Source organism: Protomyctophum bolini, assembly GCF_963924005.1.
Source record: "Protomyctophum bolini genome assembly, chromosome: 8".
NCBI lineage: Eukaryota > Metazoa > Chordata > Actinopteri > Myctophiformes > Myctophidae > Protomyctophum > Protomyctophum bolini.
This window is the reverse complement of record NC_137869.1, coordinates 8257053-8272653: the sequence shown is the minus strand read 5'-3', so window position 1 is coordinate 8272653 and position 15601 is coordinate 8257053. Positions and strand designations below refer to the sequence as shown.

General features: G+C 41.3%; 1 protein-coding gene across 1 annotated transcript; it reads left to right on the top strand.

Moving 5' to 3' along the window:
* Positions 1 to 1813: 1813 nt before the first annotated feature.
* ddx49 (DEAD (Asp-Glu-Ala-Asp) box polypeptide 49) lies at positions 1814 to 13724 on the top strand. The gene is made up of 13 exons (XM_080769757.1): positions 1814 to 2059; positions 2992 to 3115; positions 3613 to 3698; positions 3943 to 4064; positions 5286 to 5473; positions 6932 to 7072; positions 7305 to 7380; positions 8263 to 8339; positions 9655 to 9752; positions 11380 to 11454; positions 12499 to 12587; positions 12931 to 13002; positions 13437 to 13724. Exons 1-13 carry the CDS (start codon positions 1945 to 1947, stop codon positions 13701 to 13703), a joined length of 1530 nt encoding a protein of 509 aa, XP_080625883.1. The 5' UTR covers positions 1814 to 1944; the 3' UTR covers positions 13704 to 13724.
* Positions 13725 to 15601: the final 1877 nt, after the last annotated feature.

Sequence of the window (15601 nt, the reverse complement as noted above, 5' to 3'; positions counted from 1 at the left end):
TGGAGGGACTTTTAGTCTTGTCTTCTCAGATTGGCATTTTCAGTATAGCTGTGTTTTGTGGAAAGAAAACGCTATGTTTATGCATGGAACAACACTCGTGGAACAAGCTGATGCCACACAGAGCTGCCTGACCTAGCATACGACGAGTATGACCAGGGGTCGGTCGTCTATAACAATTTCAGGTCTGTCATCTCAAGAAGTTGACCATCTAAAAAGATGGACATGAAAGCCGGTCATCAGATTATTGGCTGAGGAATGCGACAAAAACTAAAAGATCTCCGTGAATTCAAGGCTGCATAGGGTGTGTAATTGATATAAAATTCCTTAAGTTATGATTCCCATGCCATTTTTGTCTAAGAATGAGTCTTAAGAAATTGGGTGCAACTGGAATGCGCAGCTTCATCCACTTGCAAAAAAAACGACCAGCAAGATAACCCGTGGCTTGTAGATCAGTTGTTTTTGTAAAGCGATGCCATCACGCAGCGGCATAAAAATTATGCTTCAGTCATCGGCCCTGGCAGTTTTCCAGCTGACTCTGTGAATCTAAACCATTTCCACCACTCGTTCATTAGACAACATCTGAACAACAAATATTTATATTTCTTTTACTATACTATGTCCAGAAACGCTAACATTCTTTATCCCGAGAGATGTATCATGACCAAACAAAAATCGTAATAAAGTTATAGTTCCTGGGGAAAAAAACTCTTCCCTTGTTGAGCTACTGTATATGCACACAACGTGAAACTGTGGCTACCTCTTCACACCTTTTGAAGGTCTTCATAATTTTGAGGAACCGTGCTGCCACTTGCTATAAATGTCCACTGGGAGGTGACAAAGGATAAGGAATGTATCTCAATTCATTTTAATTTGAAGTCTCCAAACTGACTGTACTTTGCTGCACTTAAGCTGACATACAAAACTTATTTTAATGAATAAAGTGATGTTTTAACCAATCTGCATGGTAGAGTATGTTAATGCAATATAACTATTACATCTGTATGGAAGTATGTTAAAATGTAACTATCTGTAAGGTAATGGTAGAGTATGTTAATATAAATGGATGGTAGAGTATATCGATTTCACCCATTTTCAACCTATCTTCATATAATTGGTCCTCACTAATATAATGGTACCATTTTCATCATCGTTAGACAGATTTCTTTATTTTACAAGAGTTATTTTTTGTATTAAGAACAATGGCTTCCATTATAGCATGACAACTTTCAGGAATAGAAAACCTGTTTCTATTAGCATTGATGTCCCTGGTAGGCAGTTTTCTGAACATGTCCACAGCCATCTGAGAGACGGACTGAGTAGACAAAAATGGTACCATGTTATGAGCATCAGTGAGGACCAAGTATATGAAGATGGTGGAAGTCGTCCTTTAACTTTAATACAATATAACTAGTGAAGTTTTTGGCAACGATACACTAGGATTGGGCAAGGGCTAAACGGGACGTAATATTCCCAATATACATTTTCCATAAATTATGAGAAATTAAAAGGCACCAAAGGCATGATCTCATCTAAATCCTCTTGAGTTAGAATTACCGGTAAGTGAGAAACATCAGTTTTGAAAAATAAAATAAAACGATTTTAGTACGCCCACCGTAAGTAGCCTATAATAAATATAAACTTTATTAACTAAAGTTTATTGACTAAAGTTTACTTTTTTTTTACTAACATTGTAGCCTTGGCCTTTAAGGACGACTGCCCCCAAACTGGAAAATGGACCAATCACAGACGGCTCAACCTCGGATAGCCCCCCCCCCCCCCCCCCCCGACGTCATAACTCAGCGACGAAGCATTCGACACGAGGAAGGATGTGTACTTCTTACAACTTGAGATAGCAGCGTATTTCTATGTTTATTAGTTTTCTCTTGCATATGAAACAAACATTATAAGGTTATTTAATAACTAGCGGATCCAGAAGATAACAGAATGGGCGATTTCAAGTCCCTGGGCCTCTCCGATTGGCTCATCCAACAATGTAAACAACTGGGGATCTCTAAGCCATCTCCTGTGCAGGAGAACTGTCTGCCTCCCATCCTCCAAGGTAAATTACATTTAAATATACTAACTTACTGAATGACTGACTGACTACCTAATGTAAATTTCTTTAAACGTTATGACACTTACACTAGGTAAGTGTTTAAATTACATTGATATTTATGTATAATGTATACAATTCCATGGTTCTTGGTTCGCATGACGTTCGTACGATCGTGACAGTCATGTTTCAGGGCTACAGCACATTTTAGATGTTTACAGTTTAGACATTGATTGAAGTATTTATTAACAGTTTGCAGAATTACAGTAGGGCCTACATTTCAAGCACAACTCAAATACAAAAACTGTTAACTGTGAGTGGACACCATTTAGAGACGTACACTATTATACACGTACAATATACAAAAACAGGAAATCATCATAAAGGAGGTAAAAAGGGGGAAACAACATACAGCGAGGGGAAAAACAAGGAGTCAAGGGATTCACATGTCTTAATGACAGTTGGTAGGGCGTTCCACATTTTTGTGGCATAGGAGCGAAATTAATTTAGTCCCTTGTTTGTGCCGAATCTGGGTTGCACATGGTTTGTTGAACTCCCGCTGGTGGTGTGGATTTCATTGACATTAAGGATAACAAGGAAGTATTTAGGTACATGGGTATCTTGGTCAGGTGCCTGGTGTATCAAAACCTGTGGACCAGACCCATTGCAAGATGCTGTACTTTGACAGATGCTAGTTTCTTTGAGGCACTGCGACTGCATTGTTATTATTTGTTAGACTAGAGTTGATGCTGCGCTTAGTTTACCCGCTTGTTCCGATCTTTGCTTTTTGTACTATGTATAGTGTTCTATATTGTATGTTTTAATGGACCCTGAGTCTAGAAGACAAATTAAGTTGATTGATATTGTTCCATTTAATAACATAGTTCTGCTAGTGACAGTATAGTTCATCACAGTTGTGTTGTGTTTGTCTTGTGCAGGTCGGGACTGTCTGGGCTGTGCTAAGACAGGCAGTGGAAAGACGGCAGCTTTTGTCCTGCCGGTTCTACAGAAACTATCTGAAGACCCGTACGGTATCTACTGTCTGGTGCTGACGCCTACCAGGTTGGTGGTGTCTGTTCATCTCTACAGCATTGGATCTCAATGTGGGGAGTAGCAGATCTACAAGCTCACAGCGCGTCACTTTGGGGCCACAATATAAGCTTGTAGATTATGATAGGCTCACGATTAAAACAAAAAGTAGCACATCTATAAGCTCACAGAGTGTCACTTTGTGCCGCACTATGAGCTTGTATATCTGCTATTTTGTCTTATTTTTATTATGAGAATTGGGTATAATGAGACAGAACAGTGCTCAATGTCTTGTTACTGTTACTGATAATGAAGATATTAAGTCCTATGTCTGACATACAGTATGCTGATCTGTATTCAATAGAATGTATACATACATTTCACCACTGTAGTATGTAGTGGTACAAAAAACATATTTCTGAAATGTAAAGCCTATGTAGGCAACATGGCTGTGTTATAAACGATGAGATGTTTACGTGTATTAATCTTACACATTGTCGACGCTTGTAAACATGGCGTTTGTTTGACAGGGAACTGGCGTACCAGATCGCTGAACAGTTCCGAGTCCTGGGGAAACCTCTGGGTCTGCGAGACTGCATCGTGGTCGGTGGAATGGGTAACGTTTCAATCATATCATATATATTATGCACATTCTGTTTGTATTCTGCCACTGGGAGCAGGCAAAATGGGTAATTCAAATACATTGAATTTTCCTGTAAAACACTTTTTGTTTGTTTGTGATTAAACACAATGTTTTGACACGCCCATTATATCTATCTTTGTGTGAGTACTGTATTTTTATGTATGACAAATGTTTGTATTCCCTTCTGTGCTCTTAAGTCCACTGTGTCTCCAAACAGACATCATCACGCAGGCCTTGGAGCTGTCAAAGAAGCCTCATGTGGTGGTGGCGACTCCAGGGAGGCTGGCCGATCACATCCGCAGCTCCAACACCTTCAGCATGAGCAGACTGCAGTTCCTGGTCTGTCTTCTTCTCCTTCTTAACCCACTCTGACCTGAGATCAGATTCATACGAGGTTTCCACTGGACACACACTGGTCTGATTAACCCATTCTGACCTGAGATCAGATTCTAAAAAATGTCAGTCGTTCTTCGATTTTTCAAAAAATAGCAGACCTACAAGCTCGTAGCGCGCCACTCGGTGGCGCGCTATGAGCTTGTAGATCTGCTATTTTTCAATAGCTAAAGCATAACATGATGCTAACGCCAAAATGGGTTCCCGTTCAGAATGGGTTAATCTACAACTTGGTTTATTCATCAACCACTTCGTTTCAACCTGCTGTTCCTGTTTCGGGCTATACATGTATATACATGCTATACATGTACAGTGATGTAAATAGGTTTTCAATGTAATGAGTCCCGGGATGCAGGGATGGTCTTTTAGATGAAGTCCCAGGGACATTTTATGAGTCCCACTTCAACGACGTTAGGAGTCATATTTTGCCATTTTTACAAATTGCAACATTTAACTCTCATTTCATTTTGGTTATAATGTGGTTATATGCATGTAGAAAACAGAAGAAAAAAAATGATTATTATAACTAAAGCTAGCAAAATAAACTAGAATAAAAAACAGTACAGTAGTGCATCCCGTGGATGCAGAGGTCGTTGTTTTATTGCGTCCCTTAACTATAAACTGCGTTTTGGGATGCAAAATGCAGCCTATTTTAATCTCTGCATGTATACATGCTATACATGTATACATGCTATACATGTACAGTAGCAACATAACTATTAAAAAAATGAATTTGAAGGTTTTCAGAAACCTTAGGTCAGGCCCTAGAAGGCCTTCCCAGATTCGGCCTCAGGCATCAACGGGTTACCTGGCTCAAGGAGACCATATATTTACTTATTTAGGGGTAGGAATTAGAGTTAGGACTGATTTAAACTTGTGATGGTGACATGCAAGCTTGATTTTTGGTGTGCGTTACTACTGGCACCCAACGTATAACTCGGGCTTCAGGGTTAGTGTTAACCCATTCTGGGCGGGAACCCCTTTTGGTGTTTTAAACATTAATTTATAATTTAGCTATTTTTGAAAAATCATGAAAATATTTATTTCAGAAAAATGGATTTAGAATATATTTTTTCAGGCCTAAATGGTAAAAATGATAAAATATTTAATTATAAGTATATTAGTAATACGTGTGTGTGTGTGTGTGTGTGTGTGTGTGTGTGTCAGATCCTGGACGAGGCTGACCGGCTGTTAGAGCAGGGCTGTGAGGACTTCACTAAAGACCTGGAGACCATCATCAGCTTCGTGCCCAAGAAGCGCCAGACGCTGCTGTTCAGCGCCACGCTCAACGACACGCTGCAGGAGCTGCAGAGCGTCGCCCTCAACCAGCCCTTCTTCTATGAGGCCAAGTCTGAGTGAGTCTGAGTCTGAGCCCCCGCTCTCAAAGGGAGGCTCCCCCCTAAGGGCCGATTCATACTCATTCATACTTTCAGTAGCACTGAAGAGCCGACTTTAGGTCGGTTCCCTCTAGGGCATTCACTTCTAGTCATTTTTACTAGTTGACTAGTTGCCTAGTTTACTAGTCGACTAGTTGTTTAACTACCTATTATAGTCGCCAATGTACACATATTTATTTCCTATTTTTTACATAACTATAATCTACCTGATCGTGTGGCCTACAAAATCGGGAAGAAAATGTACTTCTTTTTTTTCTTATCAACTAGTCAACTAGTACCAACAAGGTCGACTAGTGGATTTACTAGTCAACTAGTAAATTAGTTGACTAGTTGCTTAATGCCCTAGTACCCGCCCCCCTGAACCTCAAATGACGTCACATTGTAGGCTCTACAGAACCGACTCGAACTGAATCGGCTCTAAAATAGGAGTATGAGAACCAATGGTCTGAACTGAACATCTATGAATGAATGGCCGCGTTTATATGAAGGGTGATCATTACGAATAAATACTTCTGAATAAAATACTTCGGAAGTAATGTTTTTTGCTGCGAGTTTCCATGGGAAATGGGCATTCCGAATGAGTGTTTATATGGAGAAGTGATATAAGACATGATACATGTTAATTCACGTGTTGGACACATAAAATATAGGCAGTTCATTCATTGTGACTGTCTCAACAATACAAACATTACAGACGAAAGACGATACTTTGAAATCCCATCATTTCAGTCCGCAGTAGCTTTGAGGCTGCTGGTTGGATAGGGGCGGGCATATACAGTATGTTTACCGTCTTTTTTTCCCCACCCGCTGCGGCTCCCCTTCTACGCTGGGAAGGTGATCATCTCGTTTTTATTTGTACTTTATTATCTACAGCACGGCCAGGGCACGCAACACACTGATTATTATTGTATCGTGTCGCTCGTTATTTTTGAGAGAGAGAGACACCATTGAACACACACACACTGACACACACAAACACACAGATCAGGGGTATCATCATCTGCTGCTGCTCCACGTTTTTTTGTGGATTTCGGATCTGCAAAATGCACGAAATAACGCGCTCTATGTGCAAACTCCTTGGCGCGCCTTGGATATGAGCGCCTTGGAGCATGCTCAGAAAGACCAGAATGAACTTACATCCGAAGCAGTGTATACATGAGTCCAATTTTCTTTCAATCGCATTGAACATTGGAATAATCCAGCCAGTGACATCGGAATGGTTTTTAGATCGCAATCATCGCATCGAGCATTTTCATTCGGATTTAAGTTTTTGTAGGTGTTTACATGACAACGTGTAATAGGATTGAACTTCTATTGGGAATGAAAAGGGGATTTAACTGCCCATGTAAACGTGGCCAATGATTCGTCACGTCATGCCACCACGAGGAATAAACATATTTTCTGTTGCGACGTCAGGACCCGTACGGTGGAGGAACTGGACCAGCGCTACCTGCTGACCCCGGAGAGGGTGAAGGACGCCTACCTGGTCCACCTCGTCCAGAACTTCACTGACCAGCACTACGACTGGTCCATCCTCATCTTCACCAACACCTGCAAGTAAGACAACAGTCGCACAGCACTTATGTTTGCTGTGATATTTAAATATCATAATATGGCTTAATATGGCTTTAAATAATAATAATACGCTTTTTTTGAGGGGGGCTAGCCGCTCTCAACGTCTGTCTTTTGGAATTATGTCATGTGGCATCCAAAGTCTATGGACTTTTTAAATGTTTGTTTAGAGCACTTTAAACAAACATAACCAGGTGCCCCTCACTTCTTCTTCCAGAAATTGCCAGATCCTCACCATGATGCTGCGCGAATTCAACTTCCCTACCATCTCCTTACACTCCATGATGAAACAGGTGATTGATGTGGGACTCAAACACTTCATCAAACTGACCCATTTGAAACGGTCTGCCATCGATAGAATAATCGGCAAAAAAATTATAGTGGCAGCCCCAAAAATGAGAGTAACAATCAAGCTGTGCTTCGTTTATAGACATTCTTAACTGAAATGTCATGAAAGGTCCCTGTGTACTTCAGCAACGCACTGAACCCTGATCTTTCTGCACTCAATCTTATCCACCGTATATTAATTTTTATCCCACGATTTTGTAACCCATTTCTCACCCCTTTGTCAATTATCTAATTTATTATTTATCTATTTATATTTAATTATCTGATCCTGGGCTCTACACACCCTCCACCAACCTAGTCCCCATATATGGGGGACATGGGGAGAGCAACGGACTTGAACTCATGCTTCCTTCATGCCCGAGTGTCCAAGTTGCTCCTTTGCACCTGACAGGGGGGAGTTTCCCTGGTTGGACGTAGCGCGTGGAAGGAAGGCGTTATTCCAACCAGTTCCTTACCCCTCCATCAGGGAGGCAGTTTAGAGACCAGGATTACTCAATCTTATGAATGGAGCAGGATAAGAATAAGGAAATATAATATAATATAATATAATATAATATAATATAAAAACCCTCTGAGCCAATAACAACTCTCTTGAGAGAGAGAAATCCCATTTGCTTTCTGAAAAGAGTGTGATTTAAATGTGTGCGGTGGCACAAAACAATAACCCCCCTATCTGCACTAAAGATAAAGAGTGTGATTTAAATGTGTGCGGTGGCACAAAACAATAACCCCCCTATCTGCACTAAAGAGGATTAAGTCAGGTGATGATAGGGTCTACTCTGCACAGTAAATCACAGCTTGCCTCATTCGTCGCCTTTTCTTCACAGAAACAACGCTTCGCCAACCTCTCCATGTTCAAGTCCAGCGTCTACAAGATCCTGGTTGCCACGGACGTGGCGGCGAGGTAATCGTGTTCCTCGTCTGCGAGCTGCACTTCGTATGATACAGACATGAGATTAATTGATTGATTGAATACTTTTAACAGTTTGCAAAGAGACACAGTGGTACAATTATACAAATGGTGCTTAAAAGATAACACAGAAAGCCATGAGGCGTTGCTTCCATTGTGGGCCTGTGTATTCAATTCATAAAGACATACAATAATATCTACACTCGGAGTTAAATTAACTTTCTAAAACGGGTAGTCCCAATACTTCATTCTGATTGGCTGGTTACCGTCACGTGACCGGTGTAAATTTCACCGATAACCCACTCCTTCAATCACTTTGTATCAAACTGCAGCCTTGTAGCTGAACTGGGGAAGGGGAGCGCTTCATTGCCTTACAAACACATGCCGTGCGGGCGTCTAAGCACCGCCCGGCTCATATGACTGTGAATGTGTGGCTCCAGGCAGCCCCGTAAATACATCAAGCGCTATTCTCCCGTCACATATAGCTACTTGCGGAGCAAAACAAGGAAGTGTTGTGGCTCTGGCTTGCTCGCTCTGGTGGCGCAAAGCGTAGATACTTTTGTGAATGTAATAGTTTTATTAGGTTAATATTGCTATAATGTTTGTAACCGTTTTAGAAAAGCAATAAGCCACTCGAGGCCCCAGCTTACCGGGTATTTTACACTGGCTGCGGGGTAGAAGCCCCTCGGCTGCGCCTCGGGACTGCCTACGCCCCCAGCCAGTGTAAAATACCCGGTAACCTGAGACCTCTCGTGGCTTATTGCTTAATTGATTGAATATACATTGGGGTCCCAGAGATCCGTAGACTCCTTCAGGTCCAACCTGGGGGTCCTTGAAATGAAAATCTGTCAAAATCACTGCCGGAGCCGTAAAGATCCTAACTTGTGGGGCTTCCTTGGCATATATTTTCTACTCTCCGTGGGATAATGAGTGTCAATATGGGGGGTCCTTGACATGGAAAAGTTTGGGAACCACTGATCTATACTAGTAGCGATAAAAAAAAAAAGTATCTCACCCAAACATGAAAACAAAGTACAAATCCTGCTCAGGGTTTCATGATGCCCTTTTAAGGGGTTGACCCATTTTGGGGCGGGAACCCCTTTTGGTGTTTTAAACACCAAACCACACAACATTATGTTATAATTTAGCTATTGGAAAATAGCAGATCTACAAGCTGCGCGCTACGAGCTTGTAAGTCTGCTATTTTTTTTTTAATCGTGAAAATATATATATTTTTTAATTTCGAGGTCAGGCCTAAATGGGTTAAAGGTGTTCTCTGACTGTGGTTGTTGTGTGTTCACATCCCCAGGGGTCTGGACATCCCTACTGTCCAGGTGGTCATCAACCACAACACCCCGGGACTGCCCAAGAACTACATCCACAGAGTGGGGCGAACGGCCAGAGCTGGTAACATCAGCTCCACACGCACACCACACCACACCACACACACACACACACACACACACACACCACACCACACCACACCACACACACACACACACACACACACACACCACACCACACCACACCACACCACACCACACCACACCACACCACACCACACCACAACACACACACACACACACACACACACACACACACACACACACCACACCACACCACACCACACCACACACACAGTGTCCTTTGTTCGATCCCTGCAAGACCCCATTGCATGAATTAATGTTCTCAGTCACCACAAATAATTTCAGTTATTTGGATATTACAGAAGTGTTCCATTCAAGTCACCCCAAAAATAGCCTATCTACAAGCTCACAATAGGTTATGTACAAGCTCACAACGCGTGAGCTTGTAGATAGGCTATTTTTTAACCCATTCTGACCTGAGATCAGATTCATACGAGGTTTCCACTGGACACACACTGGTCTGATGAACCCATTCTGACCTGAGATCAGATTAAAAAAATGTCAGTCGTTCTTGGATTTTTCAAAAATAGCAGACCTACAAGCTCATAGCGCGCCACTCGGTGGCGCGCTATGAGCTTGTAGATCTGCTATTTTTCAATAGCTAAAGCATAACATGATGCTAACACCAAAATGGGTTCTCGGTCAGAATGGGTTAAAGAGTTATCGAAGTGTTCAAACGAGCAATAGATTCCATTTAAGAGTGTTCGAATTGGTCAACATGGCTATAGAATGATCAGAAGCCTCTTCGGATATTTAATCAAATCAAAGGTTAAAGCCTCGATCTGCGATTTCTTCAACTGGGAATGAAGAATATCATTTAGGTTCCGAAGAATCTGAACAAAACATCATAATTCTACATGTTGTGCTAATTGTTTTTGGAAACACTCAGTTTCACAAATCACAGATTGTCTAACAAAAACAATTGCTGGTCATGAGATTTGGTGGAAGATGGAATGAAGACGTATGATGCACTTTAAAACCCATTTTGGTCGGGAACCCCTTTTGGTGTTAGCATTATGTTATGCTTTAGCTATTGAAAAATAGTGTCCCCTAGGGTAGGTACCCTCACAAAAACATGCAGTAATCCTGGTCACTAAACTGCCTCCCCCTGGCCAGCCGGGGCGCCTGATGGAGGGGAAAGGAACTGGTTGGAATAACGTGTTCCTTCCACTCGCTACATCCAACCAGGGAAACTCCCCCCTGTCAGGTGCAAAGGAGCAACTTGGACACTCAAGCATGAAGGAAGCATGAGTTCAAGTCCGTTGCTCTCCCCTTGTCCCCGGCCCCATATATGGGGACTAGGTTGGCGGAGGGTGGGTAGAGCCCAGGATCACATTAGATAATTGACACGGGGGTGAAAAATGGGTTACAAAATCGTGGGATAAAAAATATATTTAAGGAAAAATAGCAGATCCACGAGCTCATAGCCTGTAGGTCTGATATTTTTGCAAAATCGAAGAACGACATAAAACATAGCTTTTTCAGAAAACTGTCAGAAGACATTTTTTGAATCTGATCTCAGGTCAAAATGGGTTAACACTGGTGTGATTTGTGAAGACTGCAAGGATATATCACAAGTCTTAGCATGTGCTGTGCTTGTTGTCTAGGAAGGAATGGAGTGTCCATCACCTTGGTGACTCAGTATGACATCCACCTGGTCCAGTCCATTGAGGAGCAGACCCGTAAGTCCAAACCAGGGTTTGTCAAAGTGGGGGCATACTTTGATATGATCTTTGGAATTGATCAATATCACTTCATACTTCGTAAAATGCACCAGGGTTGCACTGTACGTTGCGTTATTTTTCGATCTACAGTGCACCTAATCTTGCCAAAAATATCTCACAGATGGTCTTCTCAATATTGTAAGGATTGTTATGTTACAAAGACTGATATTGCAAAAGTAATTAAATTTCCAAACGCTCTTCCCATTTATTGTGGCTGGTATTTATTTTTTTAAGTGTATGATGATGTCTTCAATGTTACTGAACAATAGGAATGACTATTTCAGTAGATGAGGTGGTCATCATTAGTACCATTATTTGCTTTATAGCTTAGAATGTAAACTGCTACTGGGAATCTGGGATGTGTAATTAGGTCATACAGTTTGAGTATGTTTTAAGCTGATGGCTGAGGGTAAATGGCATTAATTGTCCAAAAGGTGGTGCTGTTTACCATTCATTGGAATGGCTCAGAGCACATTCAGACTGACTTGGGACTTTGTTAGTCCCGGCCTAGGCTGACAGTACTCAAGCTTTTCAAGGCAGCCAGCACAGGCACACCTGAGCTTCCATGCGTGGCCAAAAGCCGCTCGTGGCCGGTGTCTCTTCCTGGTTTTTAGAGCGCTGGTGGATGGAAATGAAGCTCCACCCACGTGGCAGAATGCCACAGGGGGCGAACTTTTCTGGGAATTTAACCGACGCAGCATTTTGCCGCGTTGGTGGAGCTCCGTTTCCACCCACCAGCGGTCTAAAAACCTGGAAGAGACGTCGGCTACGAGCCACTTTTGTCCGCGCATGGAACCCTAGGTGTGCTTACACCCATAGTGATTCAAACTAGCGTCCTATTGGTCCACCAACCTATGTGAGACACCTTTTTGAGCTTGTGCATCCACTACTTTTGATGCTTTTGTGTGAGACGCGTGATCAAGTAGTAGTGATTTATGGAAAAAGTAAAACAAAATATGGCGATAAGCGGTTTCAACAGCAATATGCTCATGCTTTGTGCAGAGACCAAGCTGAAGGAGTTCCCTATGGAGGAGAAGGAAGTACTCAGCATCCTGACCCAGGTCAACATCACCAGGAGACGCTGTGAGATTGTACGCAAAGCTTCTGTCTTTCTGTTCATACGTTCTGTACACACACACACACACACACACACACACACACCTTTAAAGTTTACATGGAATAAAGCTCAAATATAATCTTATGACTGAAAATGTAATGTTGTTTAGGTGTTATCATTCTAAACCTATATGCTGCTGTTCTTCATCTAAAAGGCCTTTTGTGGGTTTGACTGTAACATCTTAAATCTGCCCTGCATCGCATCGCACAACACAAATAGTCTGTATTCCATTTCCTAGTAGGTACCGATAGTTAGATGTTCATTCATGATCGTATCGTAATGCTTTTCTATGTTCCACTGTGTGAACGGTTTGACAGAAACTGGAGTCGACAGACTTTGACGAGAAGAAGGAGACTAACAAGAGGAAACAGATGATCATGGAGGGCAAGGTAAAACTAATTATGTATTGCAATGAATATCAAATAATTGATAATAGAATCAGCCCTAACATCGACGTTCTTAAAACCCTTTTTTTTCCTCAATTCTGAGAAAAAAAGGGTTTTAAGATTCTTGCTCAAATGTGTATCTCGATTTTCCTCCACAAGAATTGAGATCCTGATTCTCATTTTTTCCATGAAAATATTTATAAAAAAAAACCCAAACTAAAATTAATTGGACAGCCAACTAGTGCTGCACGATTCGTCACAACATGAGATTGCATAGGTGTCTGAATCTAGATCTTGATCTTTTTTCGATTCTTTGTGTAGCACTACTATATAGTTAAAAGTTTCATAGTGCTTCTTTAAGTGATCGATCTTTGTTCTGCTACGTATACAGTGCAGGGGCATTGATGGTGGGTTGGTCTGGTCTGCTCTCTTTCCAGGATCCTGACCTGGAGGCAAAGAGGAAAGCAGAGATGGACAAGATCAGGAGACACAAGAAACGGTTCAAGAACAAGATCCGGGAGGACATGAAGAGGCAGCAGGAGCAGGAACAGCACTGTGGGAAACACCCTGACAAGACAGACGGGAACGAAAAACATGACGAATCCAACAAGAAGAGAACTGCACCCAAGAAACAAGTAGAACCAACAACATCGGCAGAAACAGCCAGACGAAAGCAACCAGAAACCTCTGCAGAAAAAATCTAAAATAAATCCTTTTCTAATACAGGAACTTTGCAAGCCGTGCTGTGTAACATTGTCCGTCGGTGGAAACCTCATGATTTCCAACACTGTTACTTTTCAGGATTCAAACTCTAAAAGTAGCAGATACACAAGTTCAAAATGCATCGCTTCACACTGCGTTTCGACCTTGTGGATCTGCTACTTTTTATGCTTTTGCATGACACTGTAGTATGATAGGCAGGGCATTTATTTATAAAAGAATAAAAAAAAACCCACAAAGAAAAACACTCTCATGCAAGTCACCAACCTGCACATCGGGAGCAATTAAAGGTTCAGCATCTTGCTCGAGGACACCAACTTTGGGGGATGGACTCGAAATCGAACTGGGAACCTCACGGTTCCCATCCGTCCGATCTACAGGCCACGCTACCCCTGATCCACTGCCTCGGTGCTGCTCAGGAGGTTAAACAAACTCGGAACGTATACTTCCAACATGACTCCCCTTTCTGGTTCTAAAATGAATGTCGTCAGACTCGTCACACGACTGCTCTCCTGTCTTTTTATTTTTAACCCATTCAGACCTGATGCTGATTCTATCTACAAATGCCTTCTAAATCAGTTCTCAAACTTTTTTCAAATTTCAAATATAGATGTACAAGATGTGAGCTTGTACATCTGCTATTTCTTTAAGCCGTTTGTGCTGGCTTTTTTTCTTCACTTGATTATCGTTGGGTCCAGCAGATGTGCATATCCTACCTTCATCTGGTTCTTGAGCACCTGCCCTTTTGCAGAAAGTTCCCTTTGTCACAATAATAATAATTATTTTTTTATTTTTTATTTGGGCTATAGCACATCGGACGGCATACTATAGCACGCCGTTTTTCCATCATTTCTGAGGATTTGAAAAAAATACAAAAATCACTCAGACGATAAGTGATTTTCAATATGGTGATTTTCGTCTTTTTTGATTTTTGAGGATTTGAAAGAGAGATGAAAATCACGAAAAAACTACATAATATATTGGTCCATGGTTTCGGACGGCATACTATAGCAGGGGTGAGCAACTTTGACAATTCCACACTCACTCCCTAGGGCCATATATTACTGTCGTAGCAAAAATAGCCGATCTACAAGCTCAAAACGTGTCGCAGCGCGACACGAATTTGCTATATCCGAATTGGAATCCTGAAAATTAAAATTTTATTTCATTTCAAATGCCTTTAATTATACGTGTGTTGAGCATTGAGCTACTAATTTAGACTGAAGTAATTAAAGCAGGTCATGTCATTTTTTCATGATTTTGGGACACTATGAGTGAGCCACTGTGCTCGCTGTGTATACGGAAAGGAAAGCAAAATAAATAATGATGAAGAGCCAGAGACTTGTTTCCATTGTGGTTCATAAGCATTCAAACGTCTAGAGATAAACAGCCCATGGCCTCAGACGGCATACTATGCATGACGTTTTTTTTATCATTTTTGAGGATTTGAAAAAAAAAGACGAAAATCACTCCGAGGCCTTCATGGGCTGAAGGAAACTGACCCCATGTTTTGTATATTGTGTATATTTTATTTGAATTATTTACATATATTTTGCAAGCATGACTGGGATGACCCCCATTGTAAATCCTCAAATGTTAAAGCACTACAATATTTCTAAATCTATGGAACATTTCAGAGATTCGTTTTCAGGCAAACATGCAGTCCACCGTAAGATGAACATATTTCTATAGGTGTAAGTATGTATAGGACTAGTAGCGTGACGAAGTTTGTGCTATTGCCATTGGCAAAATATATGCATTGGGCGTTTAAGTTAAAATGCTCAAAAACTACAAATCATTTCAAAGTAAAAGGTGACAATTTATTCAAATAATTATGAATGAATAAATAAAATAAAAATGCATTAAACATAAAATTGCTATA